General features: G+C 38.9%; 1 protein-coding gene across 2 annotated transcripts in view; it reads right to left on the bottom strand.

Annotated features, from left to right (window-relative positions):
- Positions 1-714: 714 nt before the first annotated feature.
- The window catches only part of galnt18b (UDP-N-acetyl-alpha-D-galactosamine:polypeptide N-acetylgalactosaminyltransferase 18b), a 68,442-nt gene continuing 50,940 nt past the window's right edge, over positions 715-18,216 (bottom strand). For both annotated transcript variants that reach the window (XM_068321704.1, XM_068321695.1), the window contains 5 exons: positions 12,849-13,034; positions 9,248-9,385; positions 6,517-6,612; positions 3,812-3,976; positions 715-1,370 (listed from right to left, as the gene is read on the bottom strand). In XM_068321704.1, coding sequence (XP_068177805.1) covers positions 1,224-1,370; positions 3,812-3,976; positions 6,517-6,612; positions 9,248-9,385; positions 12,849-13,034 — 732 coding nt within the window. In that variant the 3' untranslated portion in view covers positions 715-1,223. The remainder of the gene's footprint in view (positions 1,371-3,811; positions 3,977-6,516; positions 6,613-9,247; positions 9,386-12,848; positions 13,035-18,216) is intronic.

The following is an 18,216-nucleotide window of genomic DNA, read 5'->3' as shown; positions in this document are numbered from 1 at the left end:
CAGGCTGTGCTGCTCCTCAGGTGCACAGTCAGAGCAGAAAAACTGCATTTGAGCTTCCTCCCCTGCAATTACCATTACAAAGTAACAGCTATCAGTGTTTTCTATCCACTTATAGGTGTGCATGTTCACAGGACTGTATAGTTTGATGAAATGTTTGTTTTAAAATCTGTAGAGTTCTACAACTTCCAGTGTGCTGAAGAAAACACACTCAGATGCAGCTATATTTTTGCACCTGCAGCATTCCTTTTAAAGCTGTGTTGTATTTAGTTGTGTTTGACTGTGTTTTGCATATTTCTATGCAGCATTTCTGTCGTCAAACAGAAAAGAGGATTTCTATTTCTATTCTTCCCATTGTGTTTTGTCACTTTACAAGCACTGAACTCTGACACATCAGACATTGAAGCTAAAGCAAAAAAATCTTTTTCAGGTTGACAGCAGTTTGAGATCTTCTCAGGGCAGCTATTTTTGTGAAGATTTGGATCATAGATCGCCTTTAAGAACAAAAGAAAAAGGCTTTTGCACTCAGTGTGCTTGTGCAGATTCTCATTCATCCATGTTGAGGTAATCCTTATAGGAAGAATCTGAGGCAACTGGACGTCTGTTTCAGGTGGAAGATGTTTCATCCAAAAGTCTTCTTGTCTTCTGACTGGAGTTTCAGGTATTTATACCATCATGAGGTTGGTTTGTTAAGAAACATTTTCAATAATGCTCAGATTTATTTTCAACATTTTCCCACAACGTCACAGCTGAATCAAATAACAAACCTACAAAACTGAGACACTGAAATAAAAAGAATTACAGCAAGGACATTTTCCAAAAAAGCTTGCTACACAGTAGCAATTATGAACAGTACAAAAACAGATTGGACCTTTTATATATCCTTTAAGTCAACAAAAAATTGACTGTACTGTATTTACCCCAAAATATACTAAATATGTCAAATCTGCAAAATAGCCACCAACTATGGCTGATTTTGTAAGCAAAATAAAATGTTTAACATTTACAATGTGATGTCGACTGCTCATCAGAGGACATTGTGATGTTCAGAATGATCATATTCAGCCATACACTCTTCCTCTCTTGCTCTTCCTCTTGGTTCTTATTCATTAATACACACACACACACACACACACACACACACACACACACACACACACACACACACACACCCACGCACGCAACAGGAAGTACAAGTCACTGACATGTCTCATTCCTGCGGTCGATCATAAAAAGCTGTTAAACAGCACATTTGTGATGAACCATTTCTGTCCAGTGCATTTCTGCAGAGCCAGCTGGTAGCCAAACTCATTGTCACTGCTCACTACAAGCTCCAGGCACCTCTTTGATTTCTTGTTCTGAATGGATCCTCCCTGAAAAGATAAAAGCAAGCTGGTTAAAGCTTTGCTGAGCGAGAAGAACAATTTGTGTACACAATATAATTTGGGTCCTTTAAACCCACACTGCTCTGAATGGATTTGGATGTTAGCTGCTGAGGCATCCTGAGCTCTGGGCATTTTTGGCTGATTCATACTACCATCCTCACTGGGTCCACCAGATAGCATCAACAAGGTCTGAAGGCAAATATGATAATGGAATTGCTCGAGTAGTCGTTAGCTTTCACCCGAGCCCGGCCAAGATTCGAGAAGAACACATTGGATGAAAAGCCACGGTAGAAAAAGATGATACAACAAGGTGTCAGAAAACCTTGCAACTGGTTCTGAAGCTTGAAAAGAATTATTTAAAGTCATTCTAAATTAAATAGGGGGAAATCTATTATTTTATATCTCAGTGGATGAAAAATATGTAGGAAAAACTATTCATAGTGAAAAAGGAAAGAGAAGTCCAACAGTAATCAAACTTTTATATGAAGGCTGTTTCCACAGTTTGAACACAGTGAACACATTCGTACAGCAGATTTATTCCAGCATCCTGATGAAACCCAGCAAGATTTCTTCACTGCTGCCATTGACAGACTAACAGCATGTGATTGTAGGAGTCTTACAAAAGTCGATTCAACGTACGGAGAGCTGAGAAAAAAAAAAAAACTGTATTGAGGGGGGAATTCACAGGAAAAAAACTGGAGGATTGGAAAGGATGTGCCGACTGGGAATTAAATTATTCCTCCGGTAAGAGTGTGGCCTGGTCTAGGAGGTCTAAGAGCAATTTATTATATAGATAAGAGACTGGTAATAACACATGTAAGGGGATATTCATGCATCATTTTGTGGTGATGTCCTGGGCCAACCTATAAAAGACGAAATGGTGCAATTAAAACAATTTGAACTACTTTAGGAAATATCTCCTGACTGAAAAAATGCTTCAGCACCAACTTCTAAAAGCAAAATTTATTAAAGTTATTTATAAGCTGACTTATAACATTCACAGCTGCATATCAACTGAATGCTGTAGGTGTATTTACTCTCCTTCTAGATAGAGAGAATATGCTCATATTCTTAAACATGATTACAAAGACAGAATTGGCAGACTGTCTGTCAAACCACAGCAAAAAAGCAGCCCATTAACACGGCATGAGATCAATTTCAACTGCTGAACAAATCTGAAAAATGTAGGCGGTGTATTAAACTGGAACGAGGCCAAAGCAAAACCCCAAATCCCAGAAAATCTGGCGCCTAACTTGATAAAAGGAGCTGCTCCGGGTTTAACTCCGGCAATTTATCTGTATAAATCTTGATTGTGCTTGTTAAAGCAGCCTCTGGGAGTTGGCTACAGAATGTATACACAAGCATTAAACATGTGGGAAGGGTGTTATTTGATTTAAGATCATATGGCTTATTAGGCTTTACATTATATTTACCCTGCTCTATGGAGAACAATATATAAGTGTTGGTTACAAAAATAAAAATACGTACAAACAATACACACAAGCAAAACATCCAGTGTCATCCGATGTGGACACAAGCATGTATTTCATTTCCTGCACCAATCAGGGCTTATCAAAGTCACCCCTTCTTCGAGGATGAGGGAAACAAAGTAATTTGGGGTATCTCTCTGGAAAGAGATATCTCCAGTTAATCAGGTTATGTGCAGAATGGTGCAACATTTGAAGATAAAAAAATAAGCCTTTCCTAGCTTTAATCAAAGTTGCTGTGGCTGCATCAAGGCTATCTATTTCTACCAGGGCTCAACATGCACACGTGCAGCCGAAATGCCATCAATAATTAAGCTCGCATTTCAGAGACATGATATACTGATATGTTCCCATCCCACTTACTGAATTATACAAAGTTAGAAACGAACCACTTAAAGTTGGATGTGAGGAAGAGTGATGTATGAGTTCAAGCGTGTGAAAACTCTGCACTCTTTGTGTCCATTAGGCTGTGAAACTAGACAGGTCTCTAGGGGCGGTGCACAACCAACATTTTCAAAAGAACCGACATTTTCAAAAGAACGATTTATTAAAACAAGCACAAAACCTAGAGGATAGCGGTTTTAAAAAAATATTTGGAGAGCAGAGGAGGAAAACGCATAATTAACCCAGTGCTGAAGGGTCTTCTGAGCCAAAATCAAAGCATGTTGTAAATTTACCCACTGCAGTTGAACTGTTGCGAGTTGGCACTTTGTTCTTCCAAGCTGTGCCGCTGCTTGAGAAAGACAATCATTAAGTTTTAACAACTCTTCTTGTCTAAATGAGTTGCAGGACTGAGAAGTACTCAAGTCAAACAATAAATTAAACCTCTTGCATGATTAAAAGCCTCCACATTTTTCTATCTCATTCCCCTTCACTGGAAGGTGGCTCGGAGCCGGTGACTGTTTCTTAACCTTGTTTCACCATGTGGGAATCAGTTGGTACCTGAGTGAAGATCCAGTGGAGCTTCATGCGTTTGGATGTGGCGTAGCCGCACTCGATGAGGCGCGGTCTGCTGTTCACATCCACCAGGCACTTGTTGTCGTCGTCATCCACGGTGGGACTGAGGAGTCCGATGTGAAGCCACTGCGTGCTGGTGTAGTACACGTTCTGCAAGTAGTCCACATGCTGCATTGAACGTCGTGTGCAACGCCACGCTTTTACATTTTCCTCAGTCTGCTGGGCTGACATTTACAGACAATGACCCGACTAGAGGCGCGTATGGTCGTACAAGTGGAAAACTTTCACAGCAAATGAGGCTTACTCTTTGGATGTCTTTGGACATGAAAGACATTTATGCAGCTGATTTATATGCAGTACACTAAAAATGCATATTTATTCAGCTATCCTGACTGAATGGAGGGAAGGAAAGGCAATGCATTGAAAAGAAGCTCTTAATTAACTGAAGACGGGGGAGGAAACCCGAATCATTGCGCCCTACACGATGGAATGCAACAGTTTGTTTTTCTTCAAGAGTGACTGGTTGCCTGTATAAAACTGACAAAGGCTGAAAATGATTTGCAGGAAAAAGGAGGAGAAGCATGTCCTGTGTTCAGAAAGAGAGAGAGAGAGAGAGAGAGAGAGAGAGAGAGAGAGAGAAAGAGAGAGAAAGAGAGAGAGAGAGAGAGGAAGACTTTTGTCGACTGTATTTACAGTCAGACAGATTTGCTTTATGCAAATAAAGTCCACTGTATTAGATGATATGAAATTGCTCATTTGTGCATCTTATAAAGGTGGAAATTATTCAAGTAAATGCTGTACTTTGTATTTTTAACTTATGATACATACTAAGTTAATGAAAAGCAACATATAAGGGAATGTTAAACCATTGGCTTCCAACCACTCTACTTTGTTCCGCTTACAGAACAATAATGTCCACTTAATGGAGACCCTTCAGTTTGTCATATATTTGTAGTACGAGATTCCCTTCTTACCTTTTCAAATGGCTTCTTTTAAATAAATATTTGAGACATAAAACTGTATTATTATCAAATACTGAAAAAATTTATCACCTCATGATGCTTCTGAATATAATATGACGTTTAGCTCCTCTTGATCATTTACAAAACATATAACGTATGTGTGTGTTTGTGAGACCGATTTAAATCTAGTCTCTGAGTTATCACCCATTTAAAAATATGGGTTAGTTAGATACATATTTAAAAATAGAATAAAATGTATTATACTGTAAATCTATATTTATCTACATATCTATCTATCGCTAGATATCTTATATACTGTATATATGGCTACATATAAAAAAAACCTTTGTTAATCCAGCTGCTTGTGTTCTTTTGGTCTTATTTTAGTGTGTTTTGTCTGGTAATGCCCAAACAGTCTCTGACCTCTCACACAAGAAGTAACGGACTTTGACTAATCTGATATTTTTATTTGTGCTGATCATCTGTGGAGCGCTGCCGGCTGTCAGCCTGCCTGCGTGAGGCTTCAGCTTCTGCTGTTGCTGTGCTTACGTCAGTGTTCTGTATTACTGCTGGAGCTCAGGTTCTGTTCTGTATGTTTGCAGAGAACGGCTGACTCAGTAATATGTAAACTACGGAAGACACTTACTTTCATGTGTGCAAAATTCTTTTAGCAGGCTTATATTTACCACAGCACCATAGGTGGAAGTCTGGTGCTCCAAAGCAGCTCAATGAAACGTTTTGCTTTTACTTGCAATGACACATTTTTAACTGACTGCAGCAAACTTATCAACAATATATGTGTGCCGTTAATCCAGAGACAAACACCTCGGATGATATAACACTGAAACGTAAATAAGGAGCAGACTGGATTTGTCTTGCAGAGCAGATTCCTAATCTCTTTAGCAACGCCGATGCTACATAAACCCTTTGTTTGATACACCTGGATTTACAGCATGTAACAGATTTAGAATTAGCCGGGTTTAACTTACTTTGATCTGGGAACTGGCTGCAGCTCAAGAAAAGTTCAATAAGTGTGAGACATTCAATAGACTCATTTATATTTAGACCATAATGTGGGATCAGAGAGCGAGATAAAGCTTTAGTCTATAACACAACTTTACAACTGCTACAGCAGAAAACAAACAGCTCACACATTATGGGGTGGCCGGATCAATAGACTATAGAAAGTGATTCTAAGCAGTGTGCACCAACCTTTGAAGACATGTTTACACAAGTAGTACAAAACTTTGTATAACCATAAAGCTGAATCTTTGTTTTACATTTCAATCTTTAAAAGGCCACCCTGATAGAAAAGCTAACATTTGGACATTAAACTCAATAAAGAATGAGACGGAAAACAAATACTCAGGTACGACCTCGGTATTATAGCCCGAGGTGGATTCATTTGGGATAGCCTTGCACAAAGGTGTGTGAAAAACCAAGAACAGCTTCAAATATATATATTTATAGATATAGAGGTCTGTTTATTAATGGAAAAAATAAAAAAAAAAGATTCTATTTCATGAGGTAAAGCCACAGCATTGATCCAATTTTAAGACAGAGGAATAGCAACTTATTTTTCTTCAAGATGGAACAGGTTTTATTGAGTAAGAACAAACCACAGGTGGAAATAAATATTTATATATAGATGATGTATTAAACCTGGCTTTATGCTGCATGCTGCAGAAAACAATGGTGCAGAGAGAAGGGGAGCTGGAGGCTTCTGACCTGAGGTGTCATCCCGTGACACAGATACAAGATGGGGACGTTGTCATTGTCGGGCCCCTGGTCCAAACACAGATCATTCTTCAGAGAGTTCTTCAGCTGACAAAGAAGAAAAACAGAACCACACAAACATAATAAAAAATATGAACTGTCTGTGGTTCATATAAATATTATGACTATTTTTGGACTTGACTTGAGAGGATTTCATATGAGAAAAAAATGTACATAGACATACAGTCCACCGCCTATATGCTGGTTACAAAATAAAAAAATTCTCGTATCATCTTTGCAAGAATTTACAACTTTGAGTTTTGGAACAATAAAAAATAAAAGGAAGTTATTTTCTTTACTTTCCCAAACAATACTGGACAATTAAAAAAAAAGAAAGATCTGTGGCGTTTAGTGACGGTGTTAAAACATCTGAAAAACCCCCGCGTCCCTGCTTTTAAAAAGGGTTTGGTTCAACAGCCTGTTCATTTGAAACGCGACCCAGATCAACGGGAATCTGATATTAATTCACAAAGATTTGCTGATCTGCGTTCTCATGATGAACCTTGTAATCAACATGGTATAATGTAGGATGAGAAGCTGAACCGACTTGTTTCCGTCTTCTCTCGGCTGTCAGAGTCACAAATATTTAATAAGATGAACACAATCGTTTCACTCCCTACAATGATGTCATTCATTTCTATTAACATCTTATTGAAACACTAAAAAGACCTTTTACTTCAGATAAAATTGTCATGACTGCTCAACGACTGTGATATACTAGTCATAGGGTTTAGGTGAGCTAAGAAGCAAAACGCTATTTTTCTTTTATACCGATAAAATTGACAAAGATGACAGAATTTGCATTTAGCACTTGTTTGATAGTTTAGTTTGAATTATTGCCAAATTTATTTACTCATTAACACTTAAAGTTATTTAGTGGTCAATAACAAATACCTTAGTTGCAAGAGGATATGAAGTATAGCATTAAAAAAAATTAAGTTTTAAAGTGTCCTATAGTCTGTAAAAGCCATGATTGTATCTCTGACACCATGTGTTCATTTTGATCTCTAGGTAGCACCGGTAATTAATAGACTTTATATTGAATGAGAAAACAAAACACACCACGACGAAGGATTAAAACTGAATGGTTGTCTCTTCTTCATCAGGTTGTCCAGTGTTTCCTGGATGTTGTGGACTTCTAATAATAGCAGGCTTACTCTGGTTTCCTGACCATGTGGGGCGTCCAGCCCAAAGATAAAATCCTCTACTACCGAAGCACAGTGAGAATGAAAAAGCTCCATCTAACACCTGCCTCCTTTTGCTCTGCAGTGTATTATTTCTCCCACGGGGAACATAAACCATAATCTAAAAAGTTAAGCTGTGTTTGCCGAGGTGCGCGCTGTCAATATGAAAGTGTTTCTAGAGGATTTTGTGACTTTGGGCAGGTGTTAAATAATGAAAACAGAAAGTTCAAAGATCTGCTTTGCAAAGTCTTTGGGATTCATGTCAAGAGAATAAAGGTTATTTACAGAAAACAGAAGAGGCTGTGCCGGCTGAAAAATGAATGTGAATCACAGTCTGAATCATCTTCATTTTTGTTTCATAAATATGGAAATTAAGTCATGCTCGCTGAATGACTTGGACCAGAGGGTTGTTCATGTGCATAATGACAAAGGCCTGTCTGACTGAGATACAAACTGTTGCAGGGATCTCCAGCGTTGGTGGTTTGTGTGGGAAGTGAATTAAGATGTGAGATCTGATGACTGCATGGATGATTCAGCTCTTGGACCTGGGAGATGTCTACGTGTATCTGATACACTATCCCACAACAATGCACAAAACCAATCATTTCTAGTGTCAGAAAGTTAAAAACCGTAACACTTGTGGGGACAACAGCAGCTTATTTGCATTTAAAAAACCTTTGCGCTCCTGTCACGTGGTGTTGTCGCTCAGGAACCACAGGTGGACTGCAGTTACAAGAGGGGTTTAGAGAAAATCCTTCAGATTTCATTTTGTTATTTGAACACGGTACCAAATACACACAGATGCAGCACAGAGATGTCCTCACTCACATTCATACATGAAGACCAAAAGGAAGGAATTCATGGATTAGACCTCAAAAAACTTGTGAAGAAAGTTTTTCCCCAAAAAGAAAATATTTTAATGTAACACTACCACAACTGTCTACTCCATCAAATGCACAATGCAAATATAGAATAATGAGGTCAACTGACTCAGAGGAATGAGCGTAATGAGGCCGGCCCAGTTCCTTGCTGCATCTTTCCACTATTTGTCAGTTTATATAAGACGGGAAAAAAATCATCCATACAATATGGAAAGCAGTGCCATAATACTGTGGCCCGTGTGTCACCGTGTATTAGGGGTGCACTGCAGTGATGTGAGGTGGGAGGACCATGGAAATAAAGCTGTTTGAGAGTGACTATAAATGAAAAAATAGAAACACTGCCAGACTTCCCTGCAGATTTTCTGGTTTCTCTTCTTCGTAAAATCCTGCTGCAAGGATTTTTATGACATTGATAGAACTCATATATGTTAGCCTCAGTTATTCTATATATTTAATCTCACCAGGTCCACTAGGAAATGATTGTTAGCTTAACTTCTGAGGTTAGAAAGAACAAGTTAAAGAGTATTTGTGCCGTCAGCAGCCTGACACTAAGGCTTAAAATGATTTGCTTGGGATGTTTAGGCTTCTGCTGATGAGAGGAAGGTGTTGGTGGCTCACCACTCCATATGCGATGGTGTCGCTGTACATCCTCATTTCGGGGTACATGTTGACCAGGTACCATCGGAAAGTTTTACACTGCAGTCTCTTCCTCAGAGCCTTCCTCTCAGAGACATCTCCAATATCAATCCCCGAGTCCTGGTTCAAGCAAACAGCCACATACACAGATACACAGAAACACGCAGATTCACACAAAGCAGATAATTGATTAGCTGTAGCCAGAGGAGAAGCACACCAGATAATGAGCCATTGAGGAGAACTGTAAAGCCATTTGTTACGTATTTTAACAGCTACGGGGTCCTGATTTTTTTCTATGTTCTGAGATCATCTAGATTAAAGCTGTCATCACATAATAAATACAATCTGACAGCAATGGAAAGTAATTGGTGTTATCAGGTCTAAGACATCCCACTCAAGGATTATGAGGGGATGTGGATGTGTACTTTAATTTACTGGACTAATTGGAGTCCAAAAGATAAAACCATCCAATATATCAGAAAAGAGAAAATCACTTTTTTGTATCTTATTTATTTTTGGTTTTTCTTCTCTGACATCCCATAATTTTTTGGACCCTTCTGCAGGGCCCAAACCCTCAGTTGGCATGTGTGTTGATGAGCAAATGGCTCTCTGAGATTCAAACGCTTCAAAAGCTGAACTCGGTAAATGAACAGTGGGGATTCTGCTGTGCAGTTAATTCATGGAAAAAGCTTGGGTTAAATTTCTGATTCTTGAGGACAGATTGTGTTAAAGGCCCCAGTATTGACTGAATGAATTGCCTGCAGATGTTCATCTATTCATAACATGGATTTACATATTCAAACAGATTACGCAGTAGAGAACAAACACTTTGCCTTTAAGAGATTCTACATTTAACTTATAAACCATGTAGTAGTGGGATTATTTATTCGGATCCGCTTGGGATTAAACAAAGATAAATGAAAATCAATTGGAAAAAAACCCCCCTGAATTACATAAATCTTATTAAAGGCTTTTTTCATGGTAATTTTGTAAAATGAGACACTGTAATTTGCTGACGATGCACATGTATTTAATAACTCAACAAAATTAAAGCCTCACATAAAGGGATTCAAAGTTATAAACTGATTCAATTTCTAACGTTCTTTTGTTTCCTTTCTGTTATTCATGGTTTTATAAAACAATAAAACTTTCAAATTATGCATCATTTGTAAGTATTTTTTGCACATATTTAGTTCTGATCATTTTGAAATCATGATAATAATTTCATTTGATTCCACTGCACTGTGATTCAGTCTGAATGGGGGGGAAACAGCAGGTAACAGATAAAATTTAGATCAGGTTACCCCAGAAAGAAGCTTAAATTGCTTTTAGTCTTAAATTAGTATGTGTGTCTATGCATTATTCTGTCACACGACTTTAACAGATGTTTAAATGCTTTCTTCGTATCATGATGTAAGAGGCTGACACAACAAAATCATAACACATCAATTTTGAAAAACGGTGATTGAAGATCCTCTTGCTGGCACGCTCTTTGTTCTGTTAGTGGCAGGAAAAATAATTAATATGGCAATAAACCATGATGCAGTCTGTTGCAACAGGTTGACAGAGCACAATGTGTTGTGATTTGCATATTTTTAGTTTTGGGGCAGAAGTATTTTAGATCTTTCTTGCACACAGCGCTTCAACAGTTCTGTCAGTTCAGCCTATAGCCAGTTAATCTTTGACATCTGACATTCGAAAGTGGGACAAGTAAGGATTGTGTCAAAAGCAGACGCTGAAAGAACTTCATAATGAATGACAGGTCGTGATGGAATTCTGCTTTACAAAAAAAAAAAAAAAATCCTTAGCAAATGCAGGGGTATACTGTATTTTACACACAGTGTTAAACAGAATCCCAGATTTTATGTGTTTTCTAGCACAGCTCACAATATTCCTCCATTAATACCACATGAAGAAGGTAAAATATGTGGACATGTTATTGACCTTATCATTAAGATGCATGAATATAATTTCAATGTCTTTTGTCCTTATCCTGCCAGCAGATCTACAATAAATATCTACAAAAGTCAAACAAACTACAGGTAAACCTCGGCTTACGTCATGAATTGGTTCCAGGAGACGTGACACAAGTCGAAAAACAAGTTACTGTATGTCGAATAATTTTGTCTCCAGACTAAACTGAAAATAACCCTTTTCAGCTCTGTACTGTACTTCATTTATGAATGCATTTTCAATGACATATATCATTAATACCAATCTATTTTAAGATTTCAAACAGCATAGGAAAAATATTTAAATATATCAATACTATTTTACCATGTTTACCAGGCATCATGGATGCTTATTTCCGAATGAATGATAAAACAATTTTAAGGTTTAAAACAAAAACAGGAATTACACTTATTATTAAAAAGTCTATTAAAATGATGTAAAATTGATTTTTGTTTTATTGTATGTTTTTTGAAAACCAATCTAAAATTGAGAATGACGTAACTCAAAATGACGTGAGCTGAGGTTTACCTGTATTTTAAAAAACCGTGAACCCTAATGAGTTAAATTTTCGTAAGTGGTTGTGTTGCACATGGTAATGTAGCTGCAAGACAGCACAAGCCAGTGTCTTATTGTGCTGGTCCCAAGCCCGGATAAATACAGAGGGTTGCGTCAGGAAGGGCATCCAGCGTAAAACTTTTGCCAAATCAAAGATGAGAATCAAACCTATGACTTCCATACCGGATCGGTCGAGGCCCTGGTTAACAACGACCGCCATCGGCGCTGTTGACCTACAGGACGCCGGTGGAAATTAGATTACTGTTGGTCGAAGAAGGAGAGGAGGAAAGTAGAGAGTTGGTTGACATGATGCAGAGGAGGAAGGTAGTGATACTGTGTGTTCAGGAGACCAGGTGGAAAGGTAGCAAGGCTAGAAGTTTAGGAGCAGGGTTCAAGTTGTTCTATCATGGTGTAGATAGGAAGAGAAATGGAGTAGGAGTTATCTTGAAGGAGGAGTTTGTTAGGAATGTCCTGGAGGTAAAAAGAGTGTCAGGTAGAGCGATGAGTCTGAAGCTAGAAATAGAAGGTGTGATGTTCAATGTTGTTAGCGGGTATGCTCCACAGGTAGGATATGAGCTGGAGGAGAAGGAGAAATTCTGGTTGGACATGATGAAGTGATGCAGAACATGCCTAGAAGTGAGAGAGTTGTCATTGGAGCAGACTTCAATGGACATGTTGGTGCAGGAAACAGAAGTGATGAGGAGGTGATGGGCAGGTTTGGTATCCAGGAGAGGAACGCAGAAGGACAGATGGTGGTTGACTTTGCAAAAGGGATGGAAATGGCTGTAGTGAATACTTTCTTCCAGAAGAGGCAGGAACATAGGGTGACCTATAAGAGTGGTGGTAGGAGCACACAGGTAGACTACATCTTGTGTAGACGGTGTAACCTGAAGGAGATCAGTGACTGCAAAGTAGTGGTAGGTTAGAGTGTAGCCAAACAGCATGGGATGGTGGTGTGGTGTTTCTTAGAACTAAAACTTAGAAGTTATAGATGTGTGCTATAACTAATACAAATGTGCTGTGAATAATATTTTGTGATCCCAGAAAAAAAATCATGATTAACGTAATCCCTCACCTCCATGGGAATATTCCAGGCCATGTAGACATGACTTTTAAACTCATCCATCCAGACTTCTGCCACTCGGAGGGCGTTTCGCCGCACATGCGACGTTAGATCTTCCGTGTAGGGTTTATGAGCGCGCTCTATGTGAGCGATGCGAGCACAAGGCAGGACCTCGACGCTGCCGCCACACTGCCACACCTGGTCGACAAACATTACAAATACAAAGGACGATGAGTCCAAAATGACTTCAGAGGAAACAAAAGACTTGAAATCAGTGGGATTAAAAGCTACGCTGACTTCTTTTTGGTTTTATGTGATGTGCTGCATGTGAGGCTGATGCTAGCTGGAATTTCAGACCTTTCTGCAGAGATATCAGACTGTTTGATGTAAAACCACCCTGCTCTCAGTGAGCTCAAGTCTTATGACAAATGCATTTTAATGTCTGGATTGTTTTTGTGATTTTATCAATGTTCTGAGACTTAAATCCAGACAGTATCACCAGTTGGGATGTTTCCTGCTGCTGTGCAGGTTAGATCACGCCTGACTACAAGGAGATTGTCCTCATGTTGGAAGGAGTTTTCAAGTCAGTGTTGAGGAGCACAAGCCTTGTGCTTGATGATTAAGAGTCAATACCACCACACATAATGAAGACCCCTGGGAGGCTCTGGACCCTGGTGCAGAAATCCCTGAAAATATTTCCCAAGTCTGGTATCTTCATCCAGAATAACCTTGCCATGGCTGGGAGGACACTTACTACTCAAACCGTTGTACACACTGTATTCAGCACAGGCCCCAGAAACTAATAAAGTACCAGATTTATCACATTTTGTCTCGTTACAAGGGATAGACCTACAAAAAATTTCACATAACTGTGATCAATATATTTTACATGTTAAAAATATGAAAAATGTGGTTTGCATGTACCCCCCCAATACACACACACACACACACACACACACACACACACACACACACACACACACACACACACACACACACACACACACACACACACACACACACACACACACACACACACACACACACTCGAACATCCTTTGATCTAAACCACATGTGTCAAACTAAAGGCCCGGGGGCCAAATGTGGCCCGCCACATCATTTTATGTTGCACTCGAGAGCATAAAAGGTCAGTGTGTTAATAAATACCGGTATGTCAAAAGTATGTCAAAACCACATTTCCCACAATGCAGTAATTCAGCCCATTTTAACTGTGACAAAACAATTTTGAACAAAGTTAATGTCTTGACTTGTATTTGATGTAATTTTGCTTTATTCTCTTGGATAGTTTGATTCTTGATTGATGGAATTACATAGGTTTTATAACCTGACTAATTAAAAGGATTCATGTTATAACAGAGCAACAAGCAAAGATATTTTTTCTGTCCAACTGTGATGTTTGTAACTTGAATAAGTAATAAATTCAGTGTTATTTAACATTAGGGAGTAGTTTTCTTCCAGGATTGTTCCGTATTTAGCTCCATCCATCCCTGTCCCTGCTGGAGCATGACGGTGTGTTTAGGCTCATGCAAAATGTTAGGTTTCCAACACAGATAGTTTTGTGCATGTAAGCCAAAACGTTCAAAATTGGTCTCATCTGTCCAGAACACCTTCTTCCATAACTTTGCTGCCTTCATGGCTTTAGACACACTAGAAAACGGGACATCTCATCACAACTTATAGTTTTCCTGTGGACAGGTTTTCCCACCTGATCTGTGGATGCAGCTCCTCCAGAGTCACTACGGGCCTCTTGGCTGCTTCTCTTATTAATGCTCTCCTTGCGTGGTTTGTCACTTTCGGTGGATGGCCATGTTTTGATATGCTTGCAGTGGTGCTATACGTCTACCGTTTTCAGATGATGGATTGGACAGTGCCTCGTGAGATTTTCAAAACTTGTGATGTATTTTTATTTCCTAACCCAGCTTTAAACTGCTCCACAACTTTCCCCTGACCTGTCTGGTGTGTTCTTTAGTCTTCATGATGCTTTTAGTTCAATGATGGTCTCTAGCAAACTGCTGAGGGTTCACAGAACAGCTGTATTTATACTGAGAATGAGGTAGACATACAGGTGGACAATATTTACTGAGTAGATGACTTCTGAAGGCAGTTGGTTGCACTCGATGTTGTTTAGACTTGAGATCAGATTAGATCAGATTTTTATGTGTTACAGATGTTGACCACCACTTTTCATTTTCCTTCCCCTTCACAGTTATGTTATGCATTGTTTTGGTCTATTGCATCAAACCACAAAAATTAAAAAAAAAAAACATTTAGGTTTTTGCTTGTAACGTCCAAAATGCATAACAGTTCAAGTGGTGTGATGACTTTCACGAGGCGTTTCTAAATGTGCTAAAATGAACAACAGTCCAGGAACCCTGCTGTTCCAGTTTGAATGAAGTTGACATCACACTGTGCTGTTATGTGAGGACCAAACATCACAGCTGACATACAGTCTTTTCCAGCAGTAAATCTGCTGCCAAAGAGTAGCGACTGATGCAGATGGCTGTCATCAAGGGTGAACAACGTCACATGTGACCCAAAGATCAGACGTGATTGAGACACTAATGGTAAGACAGATTTTGCTACCACGCAACTGCAGCGCTGATTTCTTCGTGTGTTGTTCCTGACTATCAGTAAGCATTTTCATTACTTAATATATTCAATAAAAAAAAATCATATTTGAATCTCTAATTTATTGGATGCCCTACAAAACTATACAAACATAAAGTTGAGGTTCACGCACATTACAATCTAACATTCACAAACAAATCCAGGGGACTGTACTATTCACAGGCAGCAAGTTGTTGTTGAACATGCATTTCAATAATAACATTTTCACAGAACACATTCATTAGATATCAACCTAAAAATTCAGTCCATGAAGTTTCCTGAGAAATGTGATTTATACTTCTCTCAGTCCAAGGATGGACTTATTAGTGAGCCTGTCAATTCTGTCTGAAGATATATTTCGTACAAATTACTGACCTAAAGGCTCAGGTGGTATTTAAATTCAATTCCAATGCCAGTAGCGGCTGCAGTGGTGTCCTTAGGGGTGCAACAGGAAGTGAGATTAATGAGTTAGAGAGGTGTGTAGAGCCTAAAGCCAAAGTTTTCAATGTCACAAAGGTGGCTTTTAACCTGAATGCATCACCATGGTAACCTCACCTACGCTGATACAGGCTATAAACAGAGCCGCCCCATCATTTATTATTCATTTCTGGACTGTACACTGTATAGGTGGTATGGATTCTCAATGACAGAATGTTTTATACATACTACCCTGCTAAGCTGTACATTAATATTAAAACTTCAAAATGCATGAATCTTCTGGATGATGTCGTGCTCTGTTCTGACTTAATATTTGCGACTGTTGTAAATACAGTTTGTGAGCATACTGTAAAAATACGACTATCCTGTTTTAAAGTTTTTCACTTTTAAAATGTCCAGTCGTCACATCAGAAAAATATGAAAGTTTAAAGTGTACCGATGGGTGAAGCACGCAGAGCACGCAGATCACCTTTAACTTCGTCTGCAGCATTCTTCATTTTACCTTACTCAGGTTTGCTTTGATGGACGTTAATACAGCTTAACAATAGAATGAATAGAATCACCTGCCGACAGTGAGAACGTACAGCGTTCTCACTGTCTTAACAATCCTAGGCTGGGGCTGTAATTATATTCCTCCCAACCAGACAAAACCAATAATCTTTTAGTCAAGTTGGAAAAATGCAGTAAAACAGCATCGACGATACAGACGAACACAATTACAGCTTGTATTCCTACATGCATTCAGTTTCAATTTTCCTTTCTGAAAATCAAACAATGTTTGCACCTCTTGCAAGTAACTAAATGTTTTTTTTTAAATAAATGTTTGTTTTCTTTAATCACTATGAATGGCTAATTTACTGCCAATATACAGGTTGTAGTCTTCCATTAACATGGTGGGGTAAATTGCTATTCCACTTTAAATAAGACAGCTGTAAATACCTCATAATGCATTCCCTTGAAATCACCAAACTCTCCCCCCACCTAATACGACACAGGGACTTAAAAAATACTCGACACTTTGAGTCCAATTTGTGTTATTGAAAGTCAGAACCTCACTCCACCTATCTGCCTGCACTCCATGTCAGGACAGCACCAGCACTCCCTTTCCTTGTAAGCTCAAATCTCCTCTCTTCAAGAAATACCTCACGTCCCCTGCTGCCTCTTGTATCGCTCCCCATTCAACCGTATCTTCCTAAAAATATACTTCTGCGTGAAGTCGATCTTCCCCACTATCTCACTGTTCTTTCTCTCATTTCCTTTTGCTGAATTCTTCAGACAGAGCAGTGTTCTCATATTTCGAGTGTTTGCTCAGATCTATTATCGGGGCACCATCCGTCTGAGCCTGAGCTAATTTTACCGCTGACCTCATCTTGCCATGGTTTGGATGAGAGCACGGGCTAAAACCTTTAATGTAAGTGTAATGTGAGTGAAGAGCTTTATTAATTTTTCTGTCTGCTGCGGTGCCAGCGACCGAGCAGAACGTCTGGTGGCTTAAAGTGGATTTTGATGAGAGCACTCAACGTCATTTCACTAAATCTTTGAGCATTTGCAGCCTGATAATAAGAATAATGTAATATTATGGTGTGGCAACAAGTTAAATCAGATGATCCAAATGGAATTAAGTCTAATAATTAGAATGTCAAACTAGGCAATTAGTTCCTTGCCTTTTTGCAACTTCAGGTTTTTATTGGCTGCCTTAAAGCATCCTCCCCAAATGTAATTTTAGGGGATCAGTCAGTCACCCCCTGCAGAGTTGAAAGAACAGGAACAAAATTACGTTTTTCTTCTTGGCTTCAATTGAAGTCAAGTCAGTTGCAAGGACTGAAATAAAGGGTGAGGTTGTAAAAACTTGACTGGCAAGGCAACTAAAACTTCATTATTAAGATATCAGTGCTACAAACTGATTACAATCATATCAATGAGATAATATATTCCACAGGAATATCTGGTATCCAAATTATGTGACAGCATTATTAAATTTCTTGATTACTACTGTACAGTGGTATCCTTTTAACATTAAAAAATAGAATAGGATGCAATTATGAACTGTAAGCAAGGTATGCACTGGTTTCCAGTTCAGTTCTTATGTGGGCTCTATGGGATGTTGCGTATCAGATTGGCCAAATTGTTTGAGGCACCAGAGACCCCAGGAGATTAAACTCTCTTGCTTCATGCCGGGTGAGAGATTTTAGATTTTAGAACAACACATTCATGCATCAGTCTTCCCATGACTCATCATAGCAGGCTGGATGTAGGGGTATGATGAGAGCCGTGTGTTTGTCCATGAAAAACATCATGTCCCATAATAAGAGCT

This window comes from Antennarius striatus, chromosome 1 (genome assembly GCF_040054535.1).
Source record: "Antennarius striatus isolate MH-2024 chromosome 1, ASM4005453v1, whole genome shotgun sequence".
NCBI lineage: Eukaryota > Metazoa > Chordata > Actinopteri > Lophiiformes > Antennariidae > Antennarius > Antennarius striatus.
This window is presented reverse-complemented; position numbering and strand designations above follow the sequence as displayed.